At 44.4% G+C, this 13287-nt stretch overlaps 1 protein-coding gene across 1 annotated transcript; it reads right to left on the bottom strand.

Moving 5' to 3' along the window:
* Positions 1–10133: 10133 nt before the first annotated feature.
* Positions 10134–12804, bottom strand: LOC138360191 (uncharacterized). The gene is made up of 2 exons (XM_069320135.1): positions 11386–12804; positions 10134–11174 (listed from the first exon to the last, which is right to left on the bottom strand). The coding sequence occupies exons 1-2, from the start codon at positions 12617–12619 to the stop codon at positions 11164–11166; spliced, it is 1245 nt and encodes a 414-aa protein (XP_069176236.1). The 5' UTR covers positions 12620–12804; the 3' UTR covers positions 10134–11163.
* Positions 12805–13287: the final 483 nt, after the last annotated feature.

The following is a 13287-nucleotide window of genomic DNA, read 5'->3' as shown; positions in this document are numbered from 1 at the left end:
CAGCTTATAAGCCTATACTTGCATAAACCACAAGTGAAGATAAACAATCTTTGGACAACACCCACCAGTGGGACTCGAACCCAGAAAGCACAACTACCTTCCAGTAGCTGGCATAACTAGTATGCTTTAACCCACTACGCCATCAGACCTTACAAAAGAAGTAGATAGTTCGAGATATATATATCTCAAACATCTCTACCTCCCGAAGGCACCAGATGAGTGAGGGGTCAGTCTGCAATTTTCGTCAAGCCACTGTCAATGTGAGAGAACTCGTGTCCAGCTTATAAGCCTATACTTGCATAAACCACAAGTGAAGATAAACAATCTTTGGACAACACCCACCAGTGGGACTCGAACCCAGAAAGCACAACTACCTTCCAGTAGCTGGCATAACTAGTATGCTTTAACCCACTACGCCATCAGACCTTACAAAAGAAGTAGATAGTTCGAGATATATATATCTCAAACATCTCTACCTCCCGAAGGCACCAGATGAGTGAGGGGTCTGTCTGCAATTTTCGTCAAGCCACTGTCAATGTGAGAGAACTCGTGTCCAGCTTATAAGCCTATACTTGCATAAACCACAAGTGAAGATAAACAATCTTTGGACAACACCCACCAGTGGGACTCGAACCCAGAAAGCACAACTACCTTCCAGTAGCTGGCATAACTAGTATGCTTTAACCCACTACGCCATCAGACCTTACAAAAGAAGTAGATAGTTCGAGATATATATATCTCAAACATCTCTACCTCCCGAAGGCACCAGATGAGTGAGGGGTCAGTCTGCAATTTTCGTCAAGCCACTGTCAATGTGAGAGAACTCGTGTCCAGCTTATAAGCCTATACTTGCATAAACCACAAGTGAAGATAAACAATCTTTGGACAACACCCACCAGTGGGACTCGAACCCAGAAAGCACAACTACCTTCCAGTAGCTGGCATAACTAGTATGCTTTAACCCACTACGCCATCAGACCTTACAAAAGAAGTAGATAGTTCGAGATATATATATCTCAAACATCTCTACCTCCCGAAGGCACCAGATGAGTGAGGGGTCAGTCTGCAATTTTCGTCAAGCCACTGTCAATGTGAGAGAACTCGTGTCCAGCTTATAAGCCTATACTTGCATAAACCACAAGTGAAGATAAACAATCTTTGGACAACACCCACCAGTGGGACTCGAACCCAGAAAGCACAACTACCTTCCAGTAGCTGGCATAACTAGTATGCTTTAACCCACTACGCCATCAGACCTTACAAAAGAAGAAGATAGTTCGAGATATATATATCTCAAACATCTCTACCTCCCGAAGGCACCAGATGAGTGAGGGGTCAGTCTGCAATTTTCGTCAAGCCACTGTCAATGTGAGAGAACTCGTGTCCAGCTTATAAGCCTATACTTGCATAAACCACAAGTGAAGATAAACAATCTTTGGACAACACCCACCAGTGGGACTCGAACCCAGAAAGCACAACTACCTTCCAGTAGCTGGCATAACTAGTATGCTTTAACCCACTACGCCATCAGACCTTACAAAAGAAGTAGATAGTTCGAGATATATATATCTCAAACATCTCTACCTCCCGAAGGCACCAGATGAGTGAGGGGTCAGTCTGCAATTTTCGTCAAGCCACTGTCAATGTGAGAGAACTCGTGTCCAGCTTATAAGCCTATACTTGCATAAACCACAAGTGAAGATAAACAATCTTTGGACAACACCCACCAGTGGGACTCGAACCCAGAAAGCACAACTACCTTCCAGTAGCTGGCATAACTAGTATGCTTTAACCCACTACGCCATCAGACCTTACAAAAGAAGTAGATAGTTCGAGATATATATATCTCAAACATCTCTACCTCCCGAAGGCACCAGATGAGTGAGGGGTCAGTCTGCAATTTTCGTCAAGCCACTGTCAATGTGAGAGAACTCGTGTCCAGCTTATAAGCCTATACTTGCATAAACCACAAGTGAAGATAAACAATCTTTGGACAACACCCACCAGTGGGACTCGAACCCAGAAAGCACAACTACCTTCCAGTAGCTGGCATAACTAGTATGCTTTAACCCACTACGCCATCAGACCTTACAAAAGAAGTAGATAGTTCGAGATATATATATCTCAAACATCTCTACCTCCCGAAGGCACCAGATGAGTGAGGGGTCAGTCTGCAATTTTCTTCAAGCCACTGTCAATGTGAGAGAACTCGTGTCCAGCTTATAAGCCTATACTTGCATAAACCACAAGTGAAGATAAACAATCTTTGGACAACACCCACCAGTGGGACTCGAACCCAGAAAGCACAACTACCTTCCAGTAGCTGGCATAACTAGTATGCTTTAACCCACTACGCCATCAGACCTTACAAAAGAAGTAGATAGTTCGAGATATATATATCTCAAACATCTCTACCTCCCGAAGGCACCAGATGAGTGAGGGGTCAGTCTGCAATTTTCGTCAAGCCACTGTCAATGTGAGAGAACTCGTGTCCAGCTTATAAGCCTATACTTGCATAAACCACAAGTGAAGATAAACAATCTTTGGACAACACCCACCAGTGGGACTCGAACCCAGAAAGCACAACTACCTTCCAGTAGCTGGCATAACTAGTATGCTTTAACCCACTACGCCATCAGACCTTACAAAAGAAGTAGATAGTTCGAGATATATATATCTCAAACATCTCTACCTCCCGAAGGCACCAGATGAGTGAGGGGTCAGTCTGCAATTTTCGTCAAGCCACTGTCAATGTGAGAGAACTCGTGTCCAGCTTATAAGCCTATACTTGCATAAACCACAAGTGAAGATAAACAATCTTTGGACAACACCCACCAGTGGGACTCGAACCCAGAAAGCACAACTACCTTCCAGTAGCTGGCATAACTAGTATGCTTTAACCCACTACGCCATCAGACCTTACAAAAGAAGTAGATAGTTCGAGATATATATATCTCAAACATCTCTACCTCCCGAAGGCACCAGATGAGTGAGGGGTCAGTCTGCAATTTTCGTCAAGCCACTGTCAATGTGAGAGAACTCGTGTCCAGCTTATAAGCCTATACTTGCATAAACCACAAGTGAAGATAAACAATCTTTGGACAACACCCACCAGTGGGACTCGAACCCAGAAAGCACAACTACCTTCCAGTAGCTGGCATAACTAGTATGCTTTAACCCACTACGCCATCAGACCTTACAAAAGAAGTAGATAGTTCGAGATATATATATCTCAAACATCTCTACCTCCCGAAGGCACCAGATGAGTGAGGGGTCAGTCTGCAATTTTCGTCAAGCCACTGTCAATGTGAGAGAACTCGTGTCCAGCTTATAAGCCTATACTTGCATAAACCACAAGTGAAGATAAACAATCTTTGGACAACACCCACCAGTGGGACTCGAACCCAGAAAGCACAACTACCTTCCAGTAGCTGGCATAACTAGTATGCTTTAACCCACTACGCCATCAGACCTTACAAAAGAAGTAGATAGTTCGAGATATATATATCTCAAACATCTCTACCTCCCGAAGGCACCAGATGAGTGAGGGGTCAGTCTGCAATTTTCGTCAAGCCACTGTCAATGTGAGAGAACTCGTGTCCAGCTTATAAGCCTATACTTGCATAAACCACAAGTGAAGATAAACAATCTTTGGACAACACCCACCAGTGGGACTCGAACCCAGAAAGCACAACTACCTTCCAGTAGCTGGCATAACTAGTATGCTTTAACCCACTACGCCATCAGACCTTACAAAAGAAGTAGATAGTTCGAGATATATATATCTCAAACATCTCTACCTCCCGAAGGCACCAGATGAGTGAGGGGTCAGTCTGCAATTTTCGTCAAGCCACTGTCAATGTGAGAGAACTCGTGTCCAGCTTATAAGCCTATACTTGCATAAACCACAAGTGAAGATAAACAATCTTTGGACAACACCCACCAGTGGGACTCGAACCCAGAAAGCACAACTACCTTCCAGTAGCTGGCATAACTAGTATGCTTTAACCCACTACGCCATCAGACCTTACAAAAGAAGTAGATAGTTCGAGATATATATATCTCAAACATCTCTACCTCCCGAAGGCACCAGATGAGTGAGGGGTCAGTCTGCAATTTTCGTCAAGCCACTGTCAATGTGAGAGAATTCGTGTCCAGCTTATAAGCCTATACTTGCATAAACCACAAGTGAAGATAAACAATCTTTGGACAACACCCACCAGTGGGACTCGAACCCAGAAAGCACAACTACCTTCCAGTAGCTGGCATAACTAGTATGCTTTAACCCACTACGCCATCAGACCTTACAAAAGAAGTAGATAGTTCGAGATATATATATCTCAAACATCTCTACCTCCCGAAGGCACCAGATGAGTGAGGGGTCAGTCTGCAATTTTCGTCAAGCCACTGTCAATGTGAGAGAACTCGTGTCCAGCTTATAAGCCTATACTTGCATAAACCACAAGTGAAGATAAACAATCTTTGGACAACACCCACCAGTGGGACTCGAACCCAGAAAGCACAACTACCTTCCAGTAGCTGGCATAACTAGTATGCTTTAACCCACTACGCCATCAGACCTTACAAAAGAAGTAGATAGTTCGAGATATATATATCTCAAACATCTCTACCTCCCGAAGGCACCAGATGAGTGAGGGGTCAGTCTGCAATTTTCGTCAAGCCACTGTCAATGTGAGAGAACTCGTGTCCAGCTTATAAGCCTATACTTGCATAAACCACAAGTGAAGATAAACAATCTTTGGACAACACCCACCAGTGGGACTCGAACCCAGAAAGCACAACTACCTTCCAGTAGCTGGCATAACTAGTATGCTTTAACCCACTACGCCATCAGACCTTACAAAAGAAGTAGATAGTTCGAGATATATATATCTCAAACATCTCTACCTCCCGAAGGCACCAGATGAGTGAGGGGTCAGTCTGCAATTTTCGTCAAGCCACTGTCAATGTGAGAGAACTCGTGTCCAGCTTATAAGCCTATACTTGCATAAACCACAAGTGAAGATAAACAATCTTTGGACAACACCCACCAGTGGGACTCGAACCCAGAAAGCACAACTACCTTCCAGTAGCTGGCATAACTAGTATGCTTTAACCCACTACGCCATCAGACCTTACAAAAGAAGTAGATAGTTCGAGATATATATATCTCAAACATCTCTACCTCCCGAAGGCACCAGATGAGTGAGGGGTCAGTCTGCAATTTTCGTCAAGCCACTGTCAATGTGAGAGAACTCGTGTCCAGCTTATAAGCCTATACTTGCATAAACCACAAGTGAAGATAAACAATCTTTGGACAACACCCACCAGTGGGACTCGAACCCAGAAAGCACAACTACCTTCCAGTAGCTGGCATAACTAGTATGCTTTAACCCACTACGCCATCAGACCTTACAAAAGAAGTAGATAGTTCGAGATATATATATCTCAAACATCTCTACCTCCCGAAGGCACCAGATGAGTGAGGGGTCAGTCTGCAATTTTCGTCAAGCCACTGTCAATGTGAGAGAACTCGTGTCCAGCTTATAAGCCTATACTTGCATAAACCACAAGTGAAGATAAACAATCTTTGGACAACACCCACCAGTGGGACTCGAACCCAGAAAGCACAACTACCTTCCAGTAGCTGGCATAACTAGTATGCTTTAACCCACTACGCCATCAGACCTTACAAAAGAAGTAGATAGTTCGAGATATATATATCTCAAACATCTCTACCTCCCGAAGGCACCAGATGAGTGAGGGGTCAGTCTGCAATTTTCGTCAAGCCACTGTCAATGTGAGAGAACTCGTGTCCAGCTTATAAGCCTATACTTGCATAAACCACAAGTGAAGATAAACAATCTTTGGACAACACCCACCAGTGGGACTCGAACCCAGAAAGCACAACTACCTTCCAGTAGCTGGCATAACTAGTATGCTTTAACCCACTACGCCATCAGACCTTACAAAAGAAGTAGATAGTTCGAGATATATATATCTCAAACATCTCTACCTCCCGAAGGCACCAGATGAGTGAGGGGTCAGTCTGCAATTTTCGTCAAGCCACTGTCAATGTGAGAGAACTCGTGTCCAGCTTATAAGCCTATACTTGCATAAACCACAAGTGAAGATAAACAATCTTTGGACAACACCCACCAGTGGGACTCGAACCCAGAAAGCACAACTACCTTCCAGTAGCTGGCATAACTAGTATGCTTTAACCCACTACGCCATCAGACCTTACAAAAGAAGTAGATAGTTCGAGATATATATATCTCAAACCCCTTGCAGACTGACCCCTCACTCATCTGGTGCCTTCGGGAGGTAGAGATGTTTGAGATATATATATCTCGAACTATCTACTTCTTTTGTAAGGTCTGATGGCGTAGTGGGTTAAAGCATACTAGTTATGCCAGCTACTGGAAGGTAGTTGTGCTTTCTGGGTTCGAGTCCCACTGGTGGGTGTTGTCCAAAGATTGTTTATCTTCACTTGTGGTTTATGCAAGTATAGGCTTATAAGCTGGACACGAGTTCTCTCACATTGACAGTGGCTTGACGAAAATTGCAGACTGACCCCTCACTCATCTGGTGCCTTCGGGAGGTAGAGATGTTTGAGATATATATATCTCGAACTATCTACTTCTTTTGTAAGGTCTGATGGCGTAGTGGGTTAAAGCATACTAGTTATGCCAGCTACTGGAAGGTAGTTGTGCTTTCTGGGTTCGAGTCCCACTGGTGGGTGTTGTCCAAAGATTGTTTATCTTCACTTGTGGTTTATGCAAGTATAGGCTTATAAGCTGGACACGAGTTCTCTCACATTGACAGTGGCTTGACGAAAATTGCAGACTGACCCCTCACTCATCTGGTGCCTTCGGGAGGTAGAGATGTTTGAGATATATATATCTCGAACTATCTACTTCTTTTGTAAGGTCTGATGGCGTAGTGGGTTAAAGCATACTAGTTATGCCAGCTACTGGAAGGTAGTTGTGCTTTCTGGGTTCGAGTCCCACTGGTGGGTGTTGTCCAAAGATTGTTTATCTTCACTTGTGGTTTATGCAAGTATAGGCTTATATATATATATATATATATATATATATATATATATATATATATATATATATATATATATATATATATATATATATATATATATATATATATATATATATATATATATATTTATGCAGAATAACCACATGTGAAAAATAGAAAATGCTTAACGCGTTTTCGGCTAATTCGCCTTCATCAGAGCAAAGTAGAATGAAGATTAGATTGCTGATCAGACCTTTATATCCGCCTGGGCCACCAAAAATAAGTGGAGGAAAGGAATTATAAGAAAGAAGGTAACTGCAGAAGGCCTATTGACCCATACGAGGCAGCTCCTATTAATATCTCCAAGTGCCATACGTGTTAAATGATTGCTATATTGCAATATAGCAATCATTTAACACGTATGGCACTTGGAGATATTAATAGGAGCTGCTTCGTATGGGCCAATAGGCCTTCTGCAGTTACCTTCTTTCTTATAATTCCTTTCCTCCACTTATTTTTGGTGGCCCAGGCGGATATAAAGGTCTGATCAGCAATCTTATCTTCATTCTACTTTGCTTTGCTAATTAATAATCTTACCTTTTCGGTCATATTCAACAACATATGTTAACCAGAAAGACTGCTACCAAAATATACTAGTATATATATATATGTCGTACCTAGTAGCCAGAACTCACTTCTCAGCCTACTATGCAAGGCCCGATTTGCCTAATAAGCCAAGTTTTCCTGAATTAATATATTTTCTCTAATTTTTTTCTTATAAAATGATAAAGCTACCCATTTCATTATGTATAAGGTCAATTTTTTTTTATTGGAGTTAAAATTAACGTAGATATATGACCGAACTTAACCAACCCTACCTAACCTATCTTTGTAGGTTAGGTTAGGTTAGGTAGCCGAAAAAGTTAGGTTAGGTAAGGTTAGGTTGATTAGGTAGTCGAAAAACAATTAATTCATGAAAACTTGGCTTATTAGGCAAATCGGGCCTTGCATAGTAGGCTGACAAGTGCGTTCTGGCTACTAGGTACGACATATATATATATATATATATATATATATATATATATATATATATATATATATATATATATATATATTGTGACGGTAACGCGTTGGTGTTCGGCTGTTTAAGGCTAGGGGTATGGCCTCGTCACATAGTTATAAAAAAAAATAGAAAAACTGGAACTTCGTCTGTGGTAAGGTAAGGAGAAGACACACAAAACACAAGTAAAACTTTAACAATGAAATTTTAATTACGTTAAATAAATCAAAACATGAAAATAATGCACAAACAAATATGTATAATAAAATCAATGAATCAAAATAATAAGAATACTTAAATGACACAATGAAAAGTTACGTTAAGTCAAAATAACAAGAAGTGCAATACAACAGTAAGTGGGAGGTGCTGGAATATTGGCTTAAAGCCACCACCTCTCTCAGTACACGCTAACGTCTAGCTGGGAGGAGTGCTGGCTACGAAAGCACGGAACATTCTGAAGACTGATGTTGGGGCGACCCCAGACATCGGGTAGTATTGGGGGGCGAGTGCAGGTGCAGCCAGACCGGCGACCAATCAGCGGAGCCGTAGCGATCAACGGGTAGTTTGGTGATTTGGGTCCGAACAGGTGGCGGGCTGCATACGTTTCTGCTCACCCTTGCAAGCCTTGCTGGTGTTGTTGTCGTTGTTGGACATTTCTTCCATAGTCTTTTTATATAATTGTGAAGACGTAATTTTGGAGGGAAGAGCAGGCTCAATCTCTTGAAGGAGATTATCGTCACAACTCTCCCCCGAAGCCTGCGGTTCTGGAAGAAGTACGTCGTTATGTGGTGGAGTAATGGATGGAGTCGCTTCTACTTCATAAACTCTGGAGAGGGCATCGGCTATGGTGTTGTCAGAACCCTTGATATAGCGGATCTCCAGGTTGAAGTCTTGTAAATACAGAGCCCATCGTAGAAGACGCTGGTTGGTGAATTGGGCTTGATGTAGGAAGCGGAGAGGGTTGTGGTCTGAGAAGATGGTGGTAGACCTGGCGCCTTGTAGGTACGGAGCGAAGTGTTGGAGGTTCAGGACGATGGATAGTAGCTCCTTTTCAATAGTGCTGTAGTTCCTCTGGTGTGGTTTCAGTTTGTAGCTGTAGTAGCTGACAGGTAGAACCTCCTTGCCTCGTAGTTGCATCAGGACACCACCAACGCCGGTACCACTGGCGTCGACATGAAGGACGAAAGGCTTGGTGATATCTGGAGAGGCGAGAATGGGGTTAGAACAGAGGAGGAATTTGAGTTGTTCGAAAGCAACGGTTTGCTGCATGGTCCAATTATACCGTTGCTTGGGACTGGTTAATAGAATTAGAGGTGTGGCGACTGTACTGAAATTCCTCACAAACCTACGGTAGTAAGAGGCAAGACCAAGGAAGCGCAGGAGCTGCTTCCTGGTGGTAGGCTGTGGATACTGTAGGATGGCTTGAGTGTGTGAGTCTAACGGAGCTATGCTGCCACTCCCAATAACATGACCCAGATAACGCACTTTACCTTTCGCGAAAGTGGACTTGCCCAGGTTGATGGTGAGGCCGGCTGTCAGGAGCTTGGAGAACAGACGTCGCAGCTGGAGCAGATGTTCACTCCAGGAGTTGGAGGCTACGACGATATCGTCCAGGTAGGCGTATGTGTTATCCAAGCCCTGGATGACACGGTTGACAGCTCTTTGAAAGGTGGCCGGGGCATTACATAGTCCGAAAGGAAGGCGTTCATATCTGAAAAGTCCAAAAGGAGTGATGAAGGCAGATATCTCTTTAGCGCGCTCCGTTAGACACACTTGATAGTACCCCTTAAGCAAGTCCACTTGGGACAAGTACTGGGCACTACCAATGGCATCAAGGATGTCATCTATCCTTGGCAAGGGGTAAGCATCCTTGACAGTGACAGAGTTCAGTTTTCGATAGTCAGTGCACAACCGCACCTTACCTTGGGGTTTGGGCACCAAGATACAAGGTGAGGCCCAGGGGGACTCACAAGGTGTAGCCAGTCCATGATCCAAGAGGTATTGCACCTCAGCACGCATGACTTCCTTCTTGCTCGGGCTGATTCGGTAGAAGGGTTGACGAATCGGCCGGGTGTCGGGGAGCAGTTGGATGTCGTGCTGGGTAACATTACACTCTTGGGGATCATCTCTGAACAACTCTTGATGTTCTCTGAAGATCTTGACGAGAGGTGCACTATGATTATCCTGAAAGTATTTGGGAAGATCATTAAGGATTTCGGAATTAGAAAGCGCTGACTCCTTGTCAGTGCTTTCGGGAGGAGAAGCTGGGAAGGTCTCACTGTGGATGTAGGGTTCTGTGAATGTGGAATAGTTAATCAAGACAGTGGGAGGAGTACCATTATATTGCTTCAGGAGGTTGACGTGGCACAGCTGGGTCTTCCGCCGCCTATATGGAGTCTCTATCACATAATTATTATTATTCCTGCACTCTTTGACGCAGTAGGGTCCTGAAAATCTGTTTTGTAAAGGTGAACCTGGGATAGGGAAATAAGCAAGGACGAAGTCTCCCGGCTTGAATTTTCTTACTTTGCTGGTCTGGTCGTAATGAGTCTTCATTCTCACCTGGGCTTTCAATAGATTATCATGGGCAAAGCGGTGGACTCTCTCTAGAATGTGTTGAAGGTTTTGAAGAAACTGGGGCACATTCTGATGCTCACTGAAGGTGGCATCTCTGAGAGAGTCTTTGAAAGCCTTAAGGGGAGTACGGCACTTACGGCCGTAGAGCATCTCATAAGGAGATACTCCTAGGGACTCATTGGGGAGACTTCTGAAAATACACATTATTAGGTCAATCTGCTTATCCCAATCCTTCGAGGTTTCACTACAAAACTTTTTCAAGAGTGCTTTGATGGTCTGATGACTACGTTCAAGAGAACCCTGTGAAGCAGGATGATAGGGGCTGGACAATACCTGTTTGATGTTGAACTCCTCCAGTGTCCTTTTGAAGAGATCACTGGTGAAGTTGGTGCCACAGTCACTTTGAATCTCCCTGGGAAATCCGTATTGAGTGAAGATCTTCAATAGATGTTTGATAACCGTAGCAGCCGTGATGTTCTTCACTGGAACTGCTATGGGAAATCTGGTGGTAGGACACAGGATGGTTAGGATGTAGGCGTTACCTGAACTGGTCCGAGGTAAAGGACCAACACAGTCTATTATGAGTCTGTGGAAAGGTTCCGCAGGCACCTGTATGGGAATCAGTGGTGCTCTGGGAATGGAGACGTTCGGTTTGCCTGCCATCTGACATGTATGACACTGTTTTACGTACTGTTTGACGTTGTTTACCATACCTGGCCAGTAGTAGTCTTGACGAATCCCATGGTAAGTCTTGTTGAAGCCGTAGTGGGAGAATGCTCCGTGGGCCAGGTGTAGAATAGTGGGCCGCAGGCTGGTGGGAATCACAAGTTGTTCGATGTTGGCCCAATCGTCCTCCTCCTTCAGTTTACTGGGTCTATATCTGCGGTAGAGCAAGTCGTTCTCTAGGAAGAACCCAGGAATACTGTCGGGTTGAGTCTCAGCCTGGAAAAACAATGGTGTTAAAGTAAGATCTTCCCTCTGCAACTTACGGAACTCCAACTTGGTCAGATGCGGGGGTAGTTTCTGAGGGTCTTGAGGGACAGCGGTAGCAGTAGAGTCAGCTGGCTGTGGACGTGCGGCTTGTGCACGGGTGGTCACGAGAACCGGAGGAGAAACTTCATCACTCTCTTGAACCTCTGCTGGAACATACTCAAGAATAGGGTTACTTGGCACAGAGTTACACACCTGGGGTTTGTCCATGACGATCAGGTTGGTCGGTTGCAGGTCTTCTGCCAAGTCGTTGCCTAGGAGAAGTTGCACTCCAGGCATGGGAAAAGGCTTTTCCCTGACGGCGACTTGGACTTCCCCGTTCACGTAGGGACAATCCAGGTGGACTCTGGCGAGAGGGTATGGAGTGGTAGCAGTGAGGTCAGTGATGAAGACTGTTTCCCCGGTGTAGACTATGTTGGGCACAGCCGACTTCAAGATGATCGATTGTAGAGCCGCTGTGTCCCTCAAGATCTTCAATTTGAAACGTCCCTCCGGATTTGAACCGTTGGCAGAGACAGTTCCAGTATACAGGTGGTTACTGAAAAGAGAAAGATCATTAACATCAACACCAACATTCATCACAGGCTTACCGGACTTAGGAGGAGTTGGTTTGGGTCGTTGTTGGTCAGTGGTTCCCTTGTATTGAGACTTACCACACTTGTCTATGGTATGTCCATAGAGTCTACAATACTTGCAGTACAGTTGTGAACCAGCCTGATCGGGGCTCACCTTCTCGTAACTGTACCACGACTTCTTACTGGAGGATGGTTCAGGTGTCAGCCGGTGGATGAGGCTGTAAGTGTCAGCCGACTTAGCACACTTCAGGTAGTCGGTTTCTTCTTTATCTGCTAAGTAGAGGCGGACAGGAGGCGGCACACGTCTCAAGAATTCTTCAACAAGCATCAGGTTGACGAGTTCTGTAAAAGTAGAGACATGTGCTGCTTCCAGCCATTTCATGAAATACCTCCGTTTCGTGTTAGCAAACTCGAGGAAGGTAGTGGTACTTGCCTTCAGGTGGTCACGGAATTTCCTTCTATAACTTTCGGTGGAAAGTAGGTAGGCGTCCAACACTGCTTGTTTCAGAGTGTAGTAGTCATTCTCAGACGCCAAAGTACTGAGTGTGACTGCAGCTCTACCTGTAAGATGGACTCTGAGAAGTGTGGCCCATTGGTTGACAGGCCAACTGAGTTGATTAGCAAGGGTTTCAAAGGTGGTAAAGAACACATCAACTTCTGCTTCTACAAAGGATGGCATTAACTTACTTGCATGTGATATATTAAAACTGACGGGAAGATTGGCAGTAGCTTGTTGGCGTTGAGTGAAGTGGGAAGTTTCCAAGGCGATTTCACGTTGACGACACTCTAGAGCCAGAGTTGCTTGTTGCTTGTCATGTTCGCGTTGCATCTCCAACTCGCGTCGTTTGGTTTCAAGCTGTACTCGTTCCCGCTCCTGGAGTGTTTCAAGCTGTACACGTTCACGCTCCTGGAGTAGTGCAATCTCACGTTCTTGTTCTTCTCTCCGTATGGCAGCTGCTTCTCTTTGCTGCTCACGTTCAATCTTAGCCAGCTCTAGTTTAAGTTTCAGCGTTGCCAAATCAGTTTTATCTGCAATATAGTAAGTTTCAT

This window comes from Procambarus clarkii, unplaced genomic scaffold, assembly GCF_040958095.1.
Source record: "Procambarus clarkii isolate CNS0578487 unplaced genomic scaffold, FALCON_Pclarkii_2.0 HiC_scaffold_100, whole genome shotgun sequence".
NCBI lineage: Eukaryota > Metazoa > Arthropoda > Malacostraca > Decapoda > Cambaridae > Procambarus > Procambarus clarkii.
The sequence above is the reverse complement of the archived record's forward strand: the minus strand, read 5'-3'. Positions and strand labels throughout refer to the sequence as shown.

Coding starts and splice junctions, on each gene's coding strand:
- LOC138360191 (XM_069320135.1), bottom strand. CDS start 12,619: ATGAAATGGCTGGAAGCAGCACATGTCTCTACTTTTACAGAACTCGTC.